Source organism: Saccostrea echinata, unplaced genomic scaffold, assembly GCF_033153115.1.
Source record: "Saccostrea echinata isolate AGI-Se365-2 ecotype Australia unplaced genomic scaffold, CSIRO_AGI_Sech_v1 ptg000029l, whole genome shotgun sequence".
Lineage (NCBI taxonomy): Eukaryota > Metazoa > Mollusca > Bivalvia > Ostreida > Ostreidae > Saccostrea > Saccostrea echinata.
In genome coordinates, this window is record NW_026889778.1 from 13,605,208 (window position 1) to 13,625,647 (window position 20,440).

Consider the following 20,440-nt stretch of genomic DNA (forward strand, 5'->3'; position numbering starts at 1 on the left):
AATTGTTACATGCTCCTGAACCATTTAAATCAGCAACTTCAATGGTAACAGAATGGCAACAAATTGGTGCCCGTGGCAGTCCAATATCATCTCAAGCAGTCTGAATCATCCTTAAAGAGGTACACTTACGTGCGTAACGCCCAAGGAGGGTCTGAGTGTTGACAAAAAGGCATCTGTGTGCTGCACAAGCCTGCCAAATACCCGGATCTGAATCCCATTGAACACATTTGGGACTTTCAAAAGGAATGTCCAAGCCCCCCCCCCCCCCCCCCCCCCACTCCACACAATTTCAACGGTTTAGAAAGATCCATGTAGTAGGTGTGGCAGCAGATAGGTCAACCTCCTATTCAGGGGTACATGGTATCCACGAGAAAAGGATGTCTTGCAATAATTTGAACTAGTGGTGGTCTTACTCCATAGAGATTATTTTATGTGAATTTTCATTTTGAGGGTACATCATGTCCTTGACACTTTGCTTTAAAGTCTGACGAGATACTTACATGAAATTGACGCAACATCGAACTGAAATATGCATCATCAACCATGAATTAAAGAAATTATTTATTGTATGCATTTGTTCTTTATAACTTAAAAATATTAGGTGAACACTTAGAAGTTTGGTTCAGTGTATAAGATGAGGAATATGAAAAGGTTAAGTTAATGAACATTGACCAATCCCATAGATCATATATTTACCATAATAATACCAACTACAAAACCTTCAGATGACATATCTAATTTAGACTTACAAGATACCAAGTAGATATTAAGTAAATGTGAAAGCTAGAGATACAATATACCACATATAATGAATCATTATTCCCCGAAAACTCTGAAATCTCTAAGGTGTGTGAAGTTATTGATATTTCTTAAATACCACAAGTAACTAGAGTTCCTCTGTATACTTTTGTTGTTTCCTCCCTTCACATCCATTTGAGTGCCCATATTTCCTCAGTTAACAGGCAAGACAATAAAAATTTCCAAACTCTTTTTGTCTTCAATAAAAATAGGTACACTCAATGTTTGTTTTATTCAGTCGTACTTGTGAAGAATTAAGGTAAAGATTATCGACACATGCACAAGATGCCTTACAAAGTAATATTATGGTTTCTTTATGTACTGCACCCGTCAAAAATTTCGTTACAGATTTTGAACTTGCTATTTACTATTATAAAAAATCAGCCTAAAGATTTGACCCCATTTCACCTTGAGAAAAATATTTTAACACGCCTCAAAGGATTTAAGACAGAGGTCACGACACTTTAACCAGCCAAATTCTGTTTAGCGTTGAAACCACACGTAAACTGAATTTTTAGAAATTTAAAAGGTAAGTGGCATTTCTTCAATACAAAATAAATGATTTTGAAAGAGCTTGAAATTTCTGTTAAAGAACAAATGTTTGATAATCATTGCAAACGAAATCATACAGAAATTGTGTAAAATGTGTATTTGGTTCTTTTTAACAAATCGTGCTTGCAAGTGACAAAGAAGTAGGTATGGCTTTGTCTCTACTGTGCCCTAACAATTTTATTTTTTCCAAAAGTTTTCAAATTGGCTTTAGTATAAATTGAGTAAATGAATAAGGTAAATCGTGAAAGAATATGGCATGAAGGAAGCCAATCTGGAATTATGACGTCATTAATTAGGAAAATTGCTAGGTTTTAAGAGAAAAAACTCAAAATGTCTCATTTCAGGGGAAATTTCCCTTTAGATAATAGTGTTCACAGCCGTCGCCCACTTCAATTTTCGTACGTGTTGTGTAAAGGTCTTTGTAAAATCCACATTTCTTAAAATCTTAAAATGAGTGATGCATGTGGTCTATATTATCTGGAAAGAAATTCCACTGAAAATTGATGTCTTCTACAACTTATTATATTGAAATTCTACCTTGTTCTTATTGAAGATTTTTGTATATTAATGTACAGATTTGTAAATTCCACACTGGGGGGGGGGGGGGGATTTAAACAAGCACCAGATTTTATGTGGATAATAAATTGAGACAGTGGTAATTCTTTTATAATTGTTCAACTGTCCATGCATATCACAGATATGTACATGTAAATTGTAGATGTGCATTATATATTGCGCAAAAAAGCATAGTGACCTCACCATTACATATTTTCAGCCATCGACAGGCAAAAGTGATGGAATTGATGCTTGGAATTGACAACAGTACGTGCAATTTTGCAAATATTATCAGCGATTGATTATGAATCTTACAATGTCTTGTTAACATTTACCAAGCACAGTAAGACACGCATAAAATGGGATTCGCGGGGTCGTGAGAGCGAGAATTAAAGAAAAGTGGCGGTTTCTGTTTAACAATTCAGAACATTGATGGATTGATTTATGTTGTTCAACGTCCCATTCGAGAATTTTTCACTCATATAGAGACGTCACCGTATGCCGGTGAAGGGCTTCACATTTAGACCTATACTCGGCACTCAGGGCCATTGCGCAGTGAGGGTTCTTTATCGTGCCACCGCCTACCGTGACACGAGACCTACGTTTTTAAGGTCATGTCCGAAAGACCCGTGACTTTCACCTCTAATGCCGGCCGCTTGGCGAAGGACAGTCACTGCCTATGTTTACGTCGCAGGTTTGACGCGGCTTGGCGAACGAGAATCAAACCCGGGCCTCCCGATCACGAAGCGAACGTCCTACAACTAGGCTACCTTGACCGGTCAAATCAGAATAGAAGAGGGGTGGGGGAAAGTGAAGAAATATCTAGAGGGTGATTATTTAACAGTTTTAATTAGAAAAAGAGGCATTCAACTTACATGGCGGGAAAAAAATAACAGATGCAGAAAATCTTGATTTTTCATTGGATTATCTTCTTTCCCATTTAGCGAATTTTTAACCAGGCATCCAAAAAATTGAAACCAAGGAAGAGGGCATAGAAGGCTAGATCCACCCCTGCAGATTTCATCCATGAAACCTGATCATTTTGAACATTACTTCCCATAATATTTTTGAAAAAAATTCTTTTTGATAATGGTAGGATAAGATACAGACATAAAAGGAATTACACATAACCTTAAAAACAAAAACTTTTAAACAATCTTCATACGTCTTTCGTCTCCATCTGGTGGTGTCATCTGACATTTTGACGGAAATCATTTTGAGTGCATGTTAAGAGCAGAATATTTTGAGGTGATTAGGTATCTTTAGGCTGCTTTGAAATACTCGTACTAGATTGGCTTTAAACTCTCATCATTTTACTTACGTATAGTATGCATGAAAACAATTAAATATCAATTTGCAGTATGTGAAGGAGTGATCATTAGAATTTAATAAAGTTTTTTTTTTTTTTTTTTTGAAGATGAAAAAAAAGGAAATCTGCCTTTCATACGTATCTTTCATCCTCTATCTATCAGGAAACATGATGTGTGCATCATCGGAAAACATTTTAGTCATACCAGGTCCAATGTATAGTCATGTGAGACCACTAATGGGTATGGTGGATCTTTTAATTAAACAAAACGACCACAATGTGACGATTTTGGTCACAGAAGAACTCTCAGGACACGAGGGTTTAAGAGATCTTTCGGCTCAAATTATTACTCATGACAAGGACGAAAAAATCTCAAAAGAAACTGACAAACTTGTAAATCTTGTTGTAGAAGGAAACTTACAAAACAAAGGCATTTTGTTTCTTGGACGAAATATGCGAAGCACAATTATAAACATAACACACTTGTACATGACGGATTCTGAAATTTTTAAAAAACTGGAAGGTCAACATTTTAAGACGGTTATCATCGATGGATTGCTATCTTTGCCCTTTCTCATTCTTGCACACAAACTATCAATTCCAGAAGTTGTTTATTGTGCTGTATCATTGCTACCTAAGATGATCTACAGAACTCCTTCGGATTACCTTAGCATCCCTGAATTTCCTGGTTTGTTGATTCCTGACCCGACGTCATTGATATCACGTTTTCAAAGCCTGTGCGGGCGCATTGGAATAATTTTGTTGGGAACATTTGGAAAATCGCTGTTTTTTCCCGACGATGTTGTTAGCAAATATGTTTCAACATCGAGTTTAGATGAATTTTACAAGAAAACAAACACCTTTAGTTTTTACCTGCTAGATCAAGAAGAAATACTAGATTATCCAAGGCCTTCACTTCCAAACATAGCATATGTAGGAGGATTGTCATTATCAAATTCACTAAATCCTCTTCCTAACCAGATTCAACGCCATATTGAATCTGCAAAAGACGGAATCATTGTTGCAAGCTTTGGAAGTCATTCAAACATGCCAGGAGAATTCAAAGCTAGTTTATACGAAGCTTTTCAAAACATTCCAGAAATTCATTTTATTGCGAAAATAGATAAGTCCCATTTTAAGGAAAAAAATATCCTAACTGTTCCTTGGTTACCTCAGAATGACCTCCTCGCCAATAAAAGAATTAAGGCATTCATAACACACTGTGGAAACAGTGGACAATATGAGGCACTGTATCATGGAGTACCAATGATTGCTATACCAATCTTCGGGGACCAACACTATAATGCTGATAGAATAGTTATTAAGTCCTTCGGTGTAAAACTAGATCATAACACGTTAACTCCCGAGGGGTTAGAGAGGAGTATAAGGGAAGTTGTTTATAATGAAAAATACTCAAGAAAAATAAAGATAGCCTCAGAAATGTACAGATCAAAACCACTGAATTCATCTCAGAGAGCTGCATACTGGGTACACCACGTGACCAGCTATGGAAGTTCCCATTTGCGGTCTTCGTCTCATATTTTACCTGACTACAAATATTTCGGACTAGACATTTTTCTTTTGTTGTTTATTATATTTCTATCAGTTGTGTGTTTGATTGTGTATGTTTTCAGGTTGATTTGTAACTGCTGTATGAAAAAGAAACTTAAATCAGATTGATATTGTATATCTCCATTAGACGACTCTCTATTTGTAAATTTGATCCAAATTTTACTAAAATAAGTATATACATATACCTGCCAGGTTCGTATTTTATCATCCATTTTCTTTCCCATATTTTTACATGAAAGTTATACTGGATATGCATTGAGACAGACCTGACCTGTGTTTTTTAGAGATCGAAAATAATTCTAACTTGTACCTCTATGAAGAAGTTATTCTTTTCGTGTAATAAATACTTCATATCTATTTATCATCTATTGAATTAATTGTCAGTAATGCAAAACACTGCAACTGAATTAACGAGGCCCAGTCTAATTGGATTTTACGGGAATTTTTTGTTGTTGATTTATTTGTGTGTATTATGCTAAGAAAAATTCTTTTTTCATATTCTTTATCTTTGTTTGACAATGTTGTTTACGTAAAATAGAGGGTGGGGGTGAAAGGGGGTACAAAAGAACGAAATTTAGTAAAACATGTAATATATAGAAAACTAAAATATTTCTTTTTGGTTTCATTTAAATTAATTTAATGCATGCATATTTGAGTTATCAACAAAAAAGATTAATACACATTTCAGGGAGAAAGACTAAGCTCATTTACTTTTGGTTGCCGTGGCTTTTCAAACTCAATTATTGACATAAAACAGGATAATACTGATAAAACTCTACTTAGAAATTGGCAATACCTACAAAATGAACTATGTTACAATATTGCTTATTAATTAAAATATTTATATATTAATTTAGGAATGACTCTAATTCTTGTCCAAATTATTCGAGTATAACCTGGTTTGGGTCAAATAACTAAGGAAGTAAAATTTCGTTGCTTTTTATTAGTTCAAATTTGCCGCTCAATAATACAACCGTAGTAACGCAAGTAACGGAAGTGATGGGAAGCGAGGGGAGGTAAAAACTGATGCATAGGCCTAGCGGCAGTCTTGTTGTTTGTTTACATGTGGTAAGATCGAATTATTGTTAAGTTAAAGGTACATTTATTAAATCTGGAATTTTCCATGAATCCCGAGGACTGGAAATGAGAGGATTGTATGGATACAGATGATTCAGATGGTTGTCGGGGGAGGGGGGGGGGTGTCCCCAAACCAAACCAGGTTGTACAGAAATAATTTGTGTTCCTTTTTGGATATTAACCAATCAGAGGCTAGAATACAAACAAAATTAAATTATTACAAAATAATAGAAATGGAATGTGTGAGTTTTCAACACATATACGCCAGACCTATACTAGTATCAGGTATGCAAGAATAGCGAAATATTTAGCGCAATATGACGTCATTTCAACAGTGACGTTATTATATTCAATTGTGACGACAATCAAGGGTACTGAGACGCGTCTGAAACAATGCTGCGTGAAAACGTATGTGCATATCAAGTAAATTTGGCCTCGTCTAGGTTTTGTATGGGCGTTTATATCAAATGGGCTATTAAAAACACATAAGAGGTTTGTCTATTGTACAGAGAAAGCTGAATCTCATTTGCTGTTTATAGGAATAAGGCATAAAAAAAATCAGCATTAATGCTGTAAAAAAATATTTTTAAGTACTAAATTTGTCGTGGTTTTAAAATCATATGCTGTCCTTTTATAATTAGAAGTCCTGGTTCTTTTTAATATGTTGCGATTCTGTTGTAATAAATATGTATAAAATTAGCTTTTATTGAAACGTGAAAATGCATTTTACATTGATTTTTATTAAGTATTAGTGTCATTATTTCGAGAGATGAAGGCGCGGGGGAGAGGTGCTATATATCAATGCAAGTGGTTCAAAATCAGGAAAAAAACCTTTGATTTGTAATGAAAAAAAAACTTGAATTTCTCTAAGAATCCCTTACAGGAAAGACATATGTCGGTCTCCAACACCATCCTCCTTTAAACAGGGCCTTGAACCAGTTTTGTATATCTTCAGCATCCTAATGATTTTATAGAGATATCCACAAATTTAGATTGTAAATTTATGTTTTAGATTTACAGTATGTAATACGAAAGCTAGAGATATAATATATCAAATTTAGTGAACCATTCTTCACGGAAAACTTCGTCAAAATGTCTGAGGTGCCTACTTTTATTAAAGTTATTGCTAAATCCTTAGGTATCGCAAATGACTCGTGTTCCTTGCAAAGTATAAATTTTACTTTTTTGCATTCATACAAATTTCATCCCACACTTCTTTTAGACTTTATCCCATGGGCCATCAATTGAAAGGCAAACCAAAAGTATTTTAATGTCAACTTTTTTTTAATATAAAAAGTAGATCTACTCTTGCATAAGTAAAATGCAATCTTACTTGTAAAGAATAGAGCTAGTAAAGATAACCGTTATTTACATGCACAAGATTACCGACATTTACATGTACAAGATGTTTATAAAGTGATATTATGATATTTAGGTACTGCATACACAAAATGTTTTCGCTACCGATTTTGAACTTGAACCCAACAACCGTTACAAGCCAAAGGTAAATCTTAATACATTCTATGGCGATTATAGAAGACGGAGAGGGCAACGTTACAGATTTTGACCTTCTATTATGTTGAGAAAATAACTTTAAACACGCTTCAAAATTCAGGCCACAGATAAAAACCCAGATTTAGCAAATCAACTTTGGTTTTTCTGTTTATATCATTTAAAATTGGATGAAAAGAAATTAAAAAGGTACGTGCCAATGTTTTTAATGTTAAATAGATGATTTTTTAAAGAACTTGATATTTCTGTTTTGGAACAAACGTATAATTTTCAATTCAGTTGGAATAATACAGTAGCGGAATATCCAGTGCATTTGTCCAGATCTTTTACTACTCGTTCCTGGATAGTTTCCTATGAATAAAACATCTCCCTACTAAAGACAACCAGTCATTCAGATCTATTCCCTAAGGTATTTGTGAATAATAAACTAATAGAAACACCACATCCGAAAAAAAAATTAAGGTACAATTGTACACCAATAAAGGGGGATTGAGTTTTCATGTATCCATTTGTATCAATCACTTGATATCCAATACAATAAAGCTTCAAAGTAACAAATTTTACTTTTAATTTTCTATAAATATTTAATTCATGTTGTATAACCATTTTTTGATATTTCGTCGCTTTATACTTTAAATTTTTAGTGGATTATATAATATAATAAAAACCTTAAATTAAAAATGAAAGACACCATTAAATGAACTGTACACTTTATTTTCCTTTGTTTCAAAAGGAACAATAGGGACAGTTTAGGATTATATTTTCATAAAAAAGGTTGGATTAATTCCGTGAAAAGAAAACTGAAAAATAGATGTAAAATTGAAGGGCAAAAAATGAGGAGAAAAAAAAATGAAAGCAATTGAAAATATAAGAAAAATATATGAAAGGAAAATCTAATCAAAGAGTTATCTTTTCTTTAACTGGATCTTTTATCAATTATCTTTTTAAATAATTTCTTGTTATAGATTTATAATTTCCTGTTTTCAAAACGTGCAAAGGGATTGCAAATAAATGATAAATCATGTAAGATATTTCCACCGTCACAATTTCAATGGTTCAAAGTAGAAAAAACTGCATCTATTTTCACTAAATATAGTTAACTTACCTAATAATTGTAAAGGTTGCCATATTTTTAAAGATAGGAGACATAAATAAACAGGAATATTTATCAACATAAAGAGTTTTAGTAAACAGTATAACTAATTCAAATACATAATTCTGATATTGAAAGTTCCGAAATAATTATTACTTCATAAATATGCATGGATTTTGAATATCAGGGAAACCATTTTACATCAGAAGTACAATAAAGAAAATGCCAGAATGAAGATACCTGAGAAGGAGTTATTGCCCCTAGCAAAAAGTTTTAAAGATTGAATAATTGATCAAATAAATAAAATACACATTTTAAAAACATTTTTCCTAACTGATATTTTTTATTACACCAATATGAAAGTATTTTTTCAAAAGATATATTTCTAGTGGGTATGAATTTAAATTAATAACAGTTTTTGCAAAAACCTATGACATCACAGGAGAATGGAAATACCTTATTGATTTCATATATTTTTTAACACGTTTATCCAAGGAAGTATCGACGTTCTGGTTGTATTTATTTTCTGATGATCATGAAGACACACGGTGATAAATTTTGTAAAAATAAAACAGTTGTTTTATGTGACTTACCGTAAATATGGAAATTTTTACGTCGATTTATTTTTGCGAATATGGGTCAAAAAGCTGTTGATGAATTTTTACGTTTCAAAATTTTGCGATTTATCATTGGCGCTAAAATTAAAAAGCGCTTAAAATATTCATAATAGCTTATAAGTTACGCATATAAATACATGTACAATAAATAACGCATGTACATACAATATTTATCGATGCCAACGTTCAATAATCAGATAAAATATTAGAAGAGATCCAAACTGCTTAAAGTTTTCGTATCATTTTATTAAATCATGCATGTACATAAAATATAAACAGGTTTCTTAAAATGACCACTGCTTACGAACACCTGTTCACCGGGTTAAAAATTTACAACAGCTGTCAGCAAAAATTTTGTTTACATTTTTTGTTGTAGATTTATTTTTAAGAAAAATATTTTTACGAATGCAATGCATGCACAAATTTGCTAAAAATTTAACTACAGTAAAAATTTCCAGATTTACGGTATGTGGTTATGAACAAAGGAACATGTATATCTACCATTATCGTCAGTTTGTATGTATGAGTGCTACAGACGACATGACCAGTTAATAATCAAAGGCGGGTAGAAAGAGATTGTATAACAAAATTCCTTTTTCGTTTCAAATATTTTATGGGGATGTCAACGAATAATCGAAAGTTCATTCGATGAGTTTATATTCGAATGTAAATCTATGACTCGATCAATTGATTTTTTCAAAAAAGAAAAAAATACACATAGAAGATATTATAACTATTATGGCTTTTACTGGAATTATGCCGGAATTATTCCTGTCTTATGTACCAAGAGCTAATTTTTATCGCCTCATTTCCTCGCTGTATTTATTTTTAAATAAAGATATATGGTGTATATTAGACAATTTAATTAGCTTTGAGAACTGTGTTTTAGAAAGACTATTAAAATTATTCTCGAAATCAAATATTTTTAAATAATTAAAAGGGAAGGAACTTGGTATTCAGAAGTGTGTGGGCGTTCTGTTGTAGAATTTTAGGATTGGATGGACATATCAATAATTAAGTAATTTTTGGAATTCGTAGTTTTATTAGATTAACAAAAGAGAAAATTAATTAATGCCTTGGTAATTCAACTTTTTATCAACTTCGGTTTTCATGCATATCATAGATGGCATTTATGCATATTTTGGACTATTTAATAGCACAGTAAATTAAAAAAAATGCTCAACCTTTCCCGTACATTTTTTTGTCAACAATATTAGACACAACTAATGTTTGGAATATTTTACTTCTATTGTGAATATTCTTTGATTGGCTTGTTAGGAGGGTTTAAAAATCAATAATGACTCCAGCTGTTTACAGCAAAAATGGTCTTGAAATCATTGCACGAAATAATTTATTATATAATGGAATATAATGATCGCTATGCATAATTATCTGTTAATCAAAGATTCCCTAACAAAAAAACAATATAGTAAACTATAGTTAACTACAGTAAACTATAGTAAATTTTTGTAAGGGTCAATTCAAATTAAACTCTATGCATACGGTAAAAAGCATGTCGTTACAAAATAGACATTGTTGTTCCTTTCCACAAACACCTGTGCCTCATCCTAACAAGAACCAATTAATTCTAACAGTCTCGAGGGCTGTTGGCAAATATAAGATGATACGGGGGAGGGGGGGGGGGTGTTCAGGATCGAAACACTCTAAAGTTTCCATTAAAAAATAGTACATATGTATTTATGGAATCCAAATAAATAGAAATCTGAACTGACTTATTCCTACAAATATCCTCTGCTTTTGTTACTGCTATTAAACTGAGGTGTCCCCGTAACATCAGGTTTGTCTTAGCTTCAGAATTGCATTTGCCTTTTCCTCCACTAATGATACAAAATTTTCAGCGCTGTGAAGATGACATAGCTTCTTTTGGGTTGTTTGTAAATCTTGAATCTTACAACGTTTATTTCAGAAATGAGGCAATGGTCGATCTTTTCAGTTAAGAATGTTTGAAGATAAAAGAGGAAGATCAATTAAATCACATATATTTTTAATTTAAAACTATATAGAGTTTGTACACGTATAAAATTCTACTAATTCATACGCAATGCATTCATAAAAATATCTAAATAGCCACCCGGCACGTTGTGTCGCTTTGAAAAGGGATGGGGAGCCGGAAAAAAATGACTATACTATCTTAAAAAGTTTTTGACAAAAAATTTGGACCCCAATTCGAAAAGGGGGATGGTTGGTTCAAACGTTTTTGACCAGAAAATATTTTTGATACATTAACGTGGGAGGAACTGGCTATGCTACGAAGGAGGGGGACAACCGGATTTCTATGAACCTCATTTTACTACATTTAAATTAACAATGAAAGATTGTTTGGAAAAGGGGGAGGGGGTGCTCTAATACTATGTACTGAAGCCTACAAAAGAAAATCAAATCATACATAAACATGCATGTGGCTTTCCATAGTTAATTAACAGACAAATGTTTATAAAATACAGACAAATTAAAAAAAACCATGTGTTTCACTTGGCTTCTAACTTTTCTAAAAAGCACAAAATAGAGTTATATGATGTCAGATAAATATTCATATTCAAAAAAAGTTGTTCAAAAGAGTTTCTGGTTACTTATACATGTAAGCTTCTGATGTCATGTCCTCAGAATAGCAATGAGCCTGCTTAACAAATATACCTAGCATTTCAGTTCACATTTCTATGCATAATTGATGTCTGAAATCCACCTTGATGTACGATGTTTATCATGAAAACTTTAGTTTAAGAATACATTAGAACATTTACTTGATTTAGCTATATATACATAAACAAAACGTAGAGGAACCAGCCTTTAATTGGACATTTTCAACAGTAAAAAGTTATGCTTGGAAAAAAGGGACCCCCCCCCCCCGACCTCCTCCTGATACAATGTGCCTGCAATAAGTAAGAGTACTTTAAACTAATCATGAAAAAATTAGGGAGAGAAAATTGAAAATTCAGACCCATCCTTTCTGAGATATTCATGCATTTTGATACAAAAACAGATACTTTTCATGATATTTTCTTCTGAAATACGTTGATTATTTTTGGCTTATCTCTCGATATTATGCGTGAAGAAATTTCATTTTTCAGAGATGGCGAGAAAGACCTGTGTTTTACACGTATCATTTTTCCTCTACCTATCAGTGACCATAATGAATGTGTCATCGGAGAACATCCTAGTTCTACCAGGTCCGGGGTACAGTCATTAGTTCTACCAGGTCCGGGGTACAGTCATAAGTTCTACCAGGTCCGGGGTACAGTCATTAGTTCTACCAGGTCCGGTCATTTGAGGCCAATGAAGAGTATGATGGACCTTCTTATCAATGAGTATAATCGCAATGTGACGATTCTAGTCACAGAAAGGCTCCAAGGACACCAAGGTTTAAGAGATCTCTCGTGCCAAATAATTAACCACGACAAAGAGGAAATAATTTCAAAAGAGGTTCATAAACTTGTGAGTCTTGCTGTAGAGGGGTCGAAGCTTCCAAAACAAGGGATTTTTATACCTTGGTCGAAAAATGCAAAGCATAATTGTCAATGTAACGCACCTGAATATGACAGATTCTGATATTTTCAAGAAATTGGAGGGTCAACAATTTAAGACGGTCATTTTTGATGCAATGCTATCTTTGCCATTTCTCAATATTGCACAAAAATTATCTATTCCAGAGATTGTTTATTGTGCTGCAGGATTTCTACTTAAAACGATTTACAGAATTCCATCGGATTATCTTAGTATCCCTGAATTACCTGTGTTACCAATTCCCGATCCGGTTTCATTATTGGCACGTTTACAAAATACTTTTGTGCGCATGGGAATGATTTTGATGGGAATATTTGGCAAATCGTTGTTTTTTCCCGACGATGTTGTTCGTAAATATCTTTCAGCAACGAGTTTGAATGAATTTTACAAGAAAACAAACTCTTTTAGTTTTTATCTGCTAGATCAAGACGAAATACTAGATTATCCAAGACCTTCACTTCCAAACATAGCTGTTGTAGGAGGATTGTCATTATCAAATACAATGAACCCTGTCCCTAACCAGATTCAACGCCATATTGATTCTGCAAAGGACGGAATAGTCGTTGCAACGTTTGGGAGTCTTTCAATAATGCCACAAGAATTCCAAAATACTCTATTTAAAGCATTTCAAAAGATTCCGGAAATACATTTTATTGCAAAAAAAGATAAGACCCATTTTAAGGAAAATAATATTCTAACTGTTCCTTGGTTACCCAAGAATGATCGATCTCCTTGCCAACAAAAGAGTCAAGGCATTCATACCACACTAAGGAACAGTGGACAGTTTGAAGCACTGTATCATGGAGTTCCAATGATTGCAATACCGATATGCGGGGATCAAGGTTATAATGCTGATAGAATAGTAACTAAGTCTTTCGGTGTTAAACTGGATCACAGCACGTTAACTCCCGAGGCGTCAGGGAGGATTATAAGGGAAGTTGTTTATAAAGATACATACTCAAGAAAAATAAAGATCGCCTCAGAAATGTATAGATCAAAACCTCTGAATGCATCGCAGAGAGCTGCATACTGGGTGCACCATATGACCACTATGGAAGTACCCATCTGCGGTCATCATCCCATACTTTACCTGACTATTAATATTTCGGATTAGACATTTTTCTTTCGTTTCTTATTTTGTGTGTATTAGTTTCATATTTGATTGTTTTCAGGGTGATCTTTTACTGCTGTATCAGAAGGAAACATAAATTAGATTGATTGAAGATGAGTTATAAAAAAAATTGTTTTAATTCCAGAGCAATGGCGCAAACAAAATTATCTCTCCTTTATTTAGCTGATTTTATATTCTGTAACCATGTTTTACTGTATAAATGAATATGGGGGGGGGGGGGGGAGGGGGAGGGAAATATCTAAATACATTTTGTTCTCTGGAACAGCAGGTTTAAAATGTCGAATTAAAATTTCTTTATCCCTTTGTACTTCATATCCATTCTTTCTAGTTATTCCCGTTGGATGCGTCTACAGTATGGGAAAAGGCTAATAAAGGAATACATGCGTATAAACGTAAAGAAAACATCTAAAAATCTTCCTGTCATGAACAATTGATCCATTACTCAATTTAATATGCAACTAAAGGAATACATGCGTATAAATGTAAAGAAAACATATTTAAAAAATCTTCTTATTATGACCAAGTGATCCATTACTCAATTTAATATGTAATTATCCGCAATTTTGTAGCTTTTGATTTGTATGTGAATAATTAAAGAGCGTCAAAGTTTTAGATGGTGATATTTTTGAAAAAAAATATCAAGAATAGCATATTAGACATACGTGTAGTTACAGATGAAAATCCTCATATATTAAAGATTAAAGTTTGTTCAAATAAAAACCACTTGAGATTAGATTGGGGAAGCAAAGTTTCAAAGGAAAATGGGGTCTGTGGTGTTACTGTGTTACAGGTGTGACCTATAGCTGCTACTGAATTCATCTAAATTTATTTGATTTCATGGCAACTAGTCGATATTAATCCACATAACATATACTAGGCAATACTGGTGTCTGAACCCATAGGTTCCCCAGTTCTTTCACAGGATTCACTCTTTCATCTTTCACCATTCATAGTTTCATTGGGATAATGTACAGCTTATAAAATTATTTAAAGCTGGAAAAAATTGATAGTCTATCGTTCATTGTTAATATCTGTTGCATACTTATAAAATTGGAACATGTAGCATGTATAACATTTTTATGCCCTACCCTTTCATCCTAAAAATGGAGTAATCCAAGGAACGCATGTGTCGCCTGCTTTGTAGCTTCATTAAAGACGTAAATAAATCTAAGAGTGGTCAAATTATTATTTACTCTAAGCATGATAGTTCATGCCAGCATTTGACTGCAAAGATAAAATGGCATCCATGGATAGTATAAGACTGTGATAGAATCTGACAAAGAAAATATAATGGTTTCCCATCCCTCAAATGAATAATTAAAGCTATCGTGCAAAGTCATAAACCTATTATACGCAACAAGCAAAGCGATGTCCGCCATATTTCTTTACTTTGCGATAGGTACAATTCCAAATATATGTGATCAATCGCGGTCACGGGCCATTGCACACGTTTCCAGAAGGCTGAGTGTGCACACTAAACCCGAAATATAATTCAAACTTGTATTGTCTTCCGCTAAATTTTAGAAACTAAATACAATATGATGGAAACAAAATAATGAAAATAAATTATATTTCACAAAGTAAGTACATAAAATAAATTAGGAAAAAGTAAGATATTACTCAAATTGCATGAAAGTGTAAGATTTCAGCTAAAACCTATGCAAAAGCTTTTTTACATTGCTTACCAGATGCTGACAGTACAAGCTTGATCAGTTGAATGGATCATACGATAAGTAAAACAAAAGTTATAAAAGTATAGCAATATTTATCCAAAGATTTGTCTTTGGCGTTCTCCATTACTGCACACACCCCGACAATGAAGACAAAACTGAGCTGTCAAACCCGACTGTCCAGTTTTCTATAAATAGGATCTATTCACACTTCGGTGTCATCCCGAGACCTTTTATTATCGGCCGCAGGAACGGCCGATCAATTTGTAGTTGTGTTAGAATGTGCACATGGTGAATTCAGGCGTTATTTTTTCACTGCCTCGATGAAATAATTCTTTGTTTATAAGAAACATAAAAGTCATGAATAAAAGTTTTAAAAATTTGATTTATACTTTGTCTTAATGGCTGTTATTAGGTTTGAATTTGTTTTTATTTCAGATATTCATTAATTTACGATTTTATAAAATGTTGTTGCATGAACTGCTCCCAAAGATGGGCGTGCATAAGATATAGAATCAAAACGTATTGAGTTTCCGGATATGAATTGCAGTGCCTAAGATAATTAATAAATTGGAAAAGTTTTTAAGAAGTGAATTGTGTTTTGAATACATAAATTACAGTTGCAAATGATACAACGATTTTTTTCTGCACTTCATGTATATTTTGATACAGAATATCGGATGTATCATATGACAGAGATCCAATGATATCAGCACGTGAAGTTTGCACATCCTTTTTTGTAGCATTCAGGCATTCATAATTAGTCATTTTAGATATGTGTTGCATTTATATTTGTGTCAGTTTTGTGATGATACTATCCTATTTTTATATCCTTGAATTTGTTTACTCTGTTTGATCACACCGAAAATTAGATTGTAAAAATTGTACCATGCATGGTAGTTGAATTTTTTATTATGAATTTTTATTTTGGATTCGTTTTTGAGAAAAATTTTTAATCTGCTAAAATGATATATTTTTGTGGCTGATTTGATGCTTTGCATCAATTTAACTTGTTATTTTATTCTACGTATCTGAGTGTTATACAGTGTATCTACAAAAATTCATTGTAAACTGATGATCGTTTACAGCATGAATGTACACACTATAGACACAAAAATGAAACACAAAAAGAAGAAAAAAACACATCAAAAGCTCAAGAAAAAATGAACCTGCATATAATATAATGTTCTGTTTATTCTATAATTTAAAACAGCAAATCAATTATTTGCCTAATCTATCTATACAGTAAAATAAATTCTTTATCAGGAAGAGGAGGTGGAGATTTACCGTAAAAACACATGTAACTTCGAAACTTCATAAAAATCCTTACAAACAAAAATACATAGCGGGTTCCAGTAAATGTTCAACCAAGCCTCTTTCTTTAATCCTCACTAAGATATTAACAGTGGTGAAGGAAAAACTTCAAGAGTACAACAATATATTCGAGAAGTGGTGTATATCAGATGTGGATATTTAAAAATTCCAAGGACCTTTTGGAAAATTTGAATCAACAGCTTAAAAACTTACGACTTTTCTACTTTATACACAACCATTCCCCACGATAAATTAAAGTCCAGGCTTTTTGATATAATTGACAGCTGCGTTTTCAATAAAAATGGAACTCGTAAATAAACTTACCTTGTCATTGGTCATTTGCAAAATTATTTTGTTAAAAAACATTCTGATTGTACACACAAGTTCTCTGAAGTTGACATTAAAAAGATGTTTGAGTTTCTGATTGACAATATCTGTGTGGTTTTTGGAGACCGGTCTTCCAATAATCTATTGGAATTCTCATGGGTACCAATTGCGCCCCGTTATTAGCAGACCTTTTTTTGTATTCATATGAAGCAGAATTTGTCCATAATCTTGTACGTGAAAAGAAGAAAACACTTGCTGTGGCCTTCCACTCGACATTTAGATCTATCGACGATGTATTGTCAATTAACAATAGCTATTTCCATTCTAATGTCGATATGATATATCCTGGTGAGCTTGAGATAAAAGATACCACAGAGTCTGACACATCTGTTTCATATTTGGATATTTTACTTGAAAAAGACGTTAATGGTAATCTAACAACCAAGCTTTATGATAAACGTGATGACTTTAACTTTTCAATCGTCAACTTCCTTTACTTATGCAGCAATATACCTTCATCACCTGCATACGGGGTATATATCTCTCAGTTGATTCGATGCGCAAGAGCATGCTCTACTTATGTACAATTTCTAAAACGAGGTAAATTATTGACAAACAAGTTGATGAAACAAGAATATCAGCTGTCTCGTTTAAAGTCATCATTTCGTAAGTTCTATGGTCGATACAATGACCTTGTCAGCAAATACAATTTATCATTGAGTCAAATACTGACTTTTTTTATACTAATTGTTAGGCCATTATTTTTATTTACACACTGAATTGTCGACGGATTTTCCCGTTATTTCCCTATCATGACAAGGAGCACACGGCGCGCAGGTATGTTAAGGCAGTACCCAGATCATATTTCGGCGAATTTAGACTTTTTTCGTAAAATGTAACATTGATATATCGGAAAAACCATAGATAAAACATTTACTATTATTATCCATTGTATAGACGTCATTGAGTCTTAGGCTAAAAGAAGCACTCCACTACGACGTCATCACGTGACGTCTATAAATAGAAAAATTGCCTTAATGAAAAAGTGAAAAGTTCAACACTACCCCGGAGATAATTCATTTCTTTTAGTGAAAATAATTATGTAAAACCATCACTGGGCCATGGAAAGTGCTGCTAGAATCCTACTCTCCTGACACAGAAAAAAATATTCCAAAGTTTCGCATGAAACCTTACCAAAATTTTTACATTTTATACATACGATCAAGGAATTTTTATCAATTCATGTTAACCACACGATTCTAGCAGCACTTTCCAAGTACTATAGAATACAAGCTTTCGATACAAACAAAAATTATATTTCAAACTATGCGGCGTAGTGTTGAACTTTTGCATCTTTGTTGTTATAGAACGACAGAGGAACGGCTGATCGGGATTTCAAAGCACTGACTATGTTCATTATAAGAAAACATGATAAGAATATATCAGCGTACCTGATTCTTAATCTTTAATTCCTTATGAATCACACATAACATTCATGGTATATGCCTTAAAACTCCCATTTCATATATTTGTTTACATGAATTCTCATTTCACTCGGCAAATATTTGATCAATAGTTATGACGTCATGGGTTTGGTATTTAACCCCCGTGCTAAATAATTAGCTATTTATACCACCCAAAAACGACAAGATTTAGTTTATGTTATGTTTTGAATGATTCCATTCTTTTCTTGGACCTGAAATTAAACTTTAAAGATAGATATTAAGAAATCATTATTTCTATAGTTCACGTCATACAGCTTACTATGACGTCATATTGTGAAGGCAAGTAGGATATCTCTGGGTGTAGCCTTAACATACCCGCGCGGGTGTGAACGGTCGGCAGGGGATGCTCACTCCTCCATGGCACCTGATCCCACCTCTGATGTTTAGAGGTCCGTGTTTGCTCTGCTCCTATTTTGTATTGTTTAATGGATTTTGAGCTTGAATACTGTTCGTTATCTTCATATATTTCATGTACATACTTTCTTACATGTATATACATGAATATTTGGCAGGCATCAAGCCCCCCCCCCTTCTTTTGCAGGCATACCTGAATATTTGGCAGGCATCAAGTCCCCCTCCCCCACTTCTTTTGCAGGCATACCTTTTTACTATAGAAAATGTCCATTTCTTGTGGCAGTAAACAAGTAAAGGTAATGGTCCATTTTTTTTTTTTTTTTTTTTTTTTTTTTTTTTTTTTTTGCTTGTCAAGTTTTTTCCAGATATGTTGAATTATTTTTTCTCTGGGCTGCCCTCCCCACCCACTTTCAAAAACGATAGTACGTCCCTGTTTGAATATATACTACTATATACTAGAAGGTAGAAGGAAAACAATGCATAATCGTAGTACAAGCCTAGGTGTTTCCTTCATTTTTTCAGTATGGTCTTGCAAATTCTTGCATTAATAAAAAATACCGAAAAGTAAAGAGGAAGATCTCTTTCTACTCCTCCCCCTTCGAAATAGGATTTTCGAGTTTAGATTTTTTTAGCTTGTCACTTTTTATAGACTCCTCCCTTTTGAAAATGTTGTCAAGGACCTTCGAAGCCAGTTCAGTGGAAAGATTATCGTGACACATATTTGATGACAACGAAGAAAACATGTGCTTGAGGGACATAAGAAATACGTACAAGCGTTCTCTCTCTCTCTCTCTCTCTCTCTCTCTCTCTCTCTCTCTCTCTCTTAGTTCTCACCCCTATTCACATGTATAAGATGCTCGTTTACATAGCGTAATCGAATAAAGCAGAGACACACAACTTAAAAGCTTAGTAGAAGGATTATTGCAGTGAGAGAAAAAATTGTGTGCATCATAAAATGATGTTCGGACAATTTATTGACATGTGCAAAAGAACCATGCATTGCAGTCGGTATCAAAAATCAGTACTTGTGCATGGCTATATACAAATACATGCATAAGCGTCGCAAGGGAATAAAAAGGTTTTTTTTTAGTACCGGACACGCGCGCGAACGTTTACGAGAGAGAGAGAGAGAGCGGAGATTTGGATATAAAATAATAAACATATTTTTGGAATATATAATTCAAAAAGATTCCATTCCAGATATATTGAGTTACGGGTGATATTTTTTTTTTGGTGGGTAATATTTTTCCAGATAATAACTGATCCCTGGACAGTCACCGAGCCCTTTTTTTTTTATCGACTTAGGTCAGTCGCGGCCGAGATTCGAACTTAACGAACTCCAGATCACGGAGCGAGCGCTCTACCTATTTGCCGACGAAGTCATTTTACTTAACTTTATAATTGTAAGATAAACCCTGTACTAAGTTCATTAGTTATAAATTTATTATAGACGTTATAAAGTGTTCAAATTATGACAATTTTTTTTTTTTTTGATTTATAACGTTCAACGCATTATATGTAAGTATAATAT

The 20,440-nt window shown here is 33.3% G+C and overlaps 1 protein-coding gene across 1 annotated transcript; it reads left to right on the forward strand.

Moving 5' to 3' along the window:
• Window positions 1–1,575: 1,575 nt before the first annotated feature.
• On the forward strand, window positions 1,576–4,894 carry LOC133195002 (UDP-glucuronosyltransferase 2C1-like). Its single transcript, XM_061330890.1, has 3 exons — window positions 1,576–1,584; window positions 3,023–3,125; window positions 3,378–4,894. The coding sequence occupies exons 1-3, from the start codon at window positions 1,576–1,578 to the stop codon at window positions 4,892–4,894; spliced, it is 1,629 nt and encodes a 542-aa protein (XP_061186874.1).
• Window positions 4,895–20,440: the final 15,546 nt, after the last annotated feature.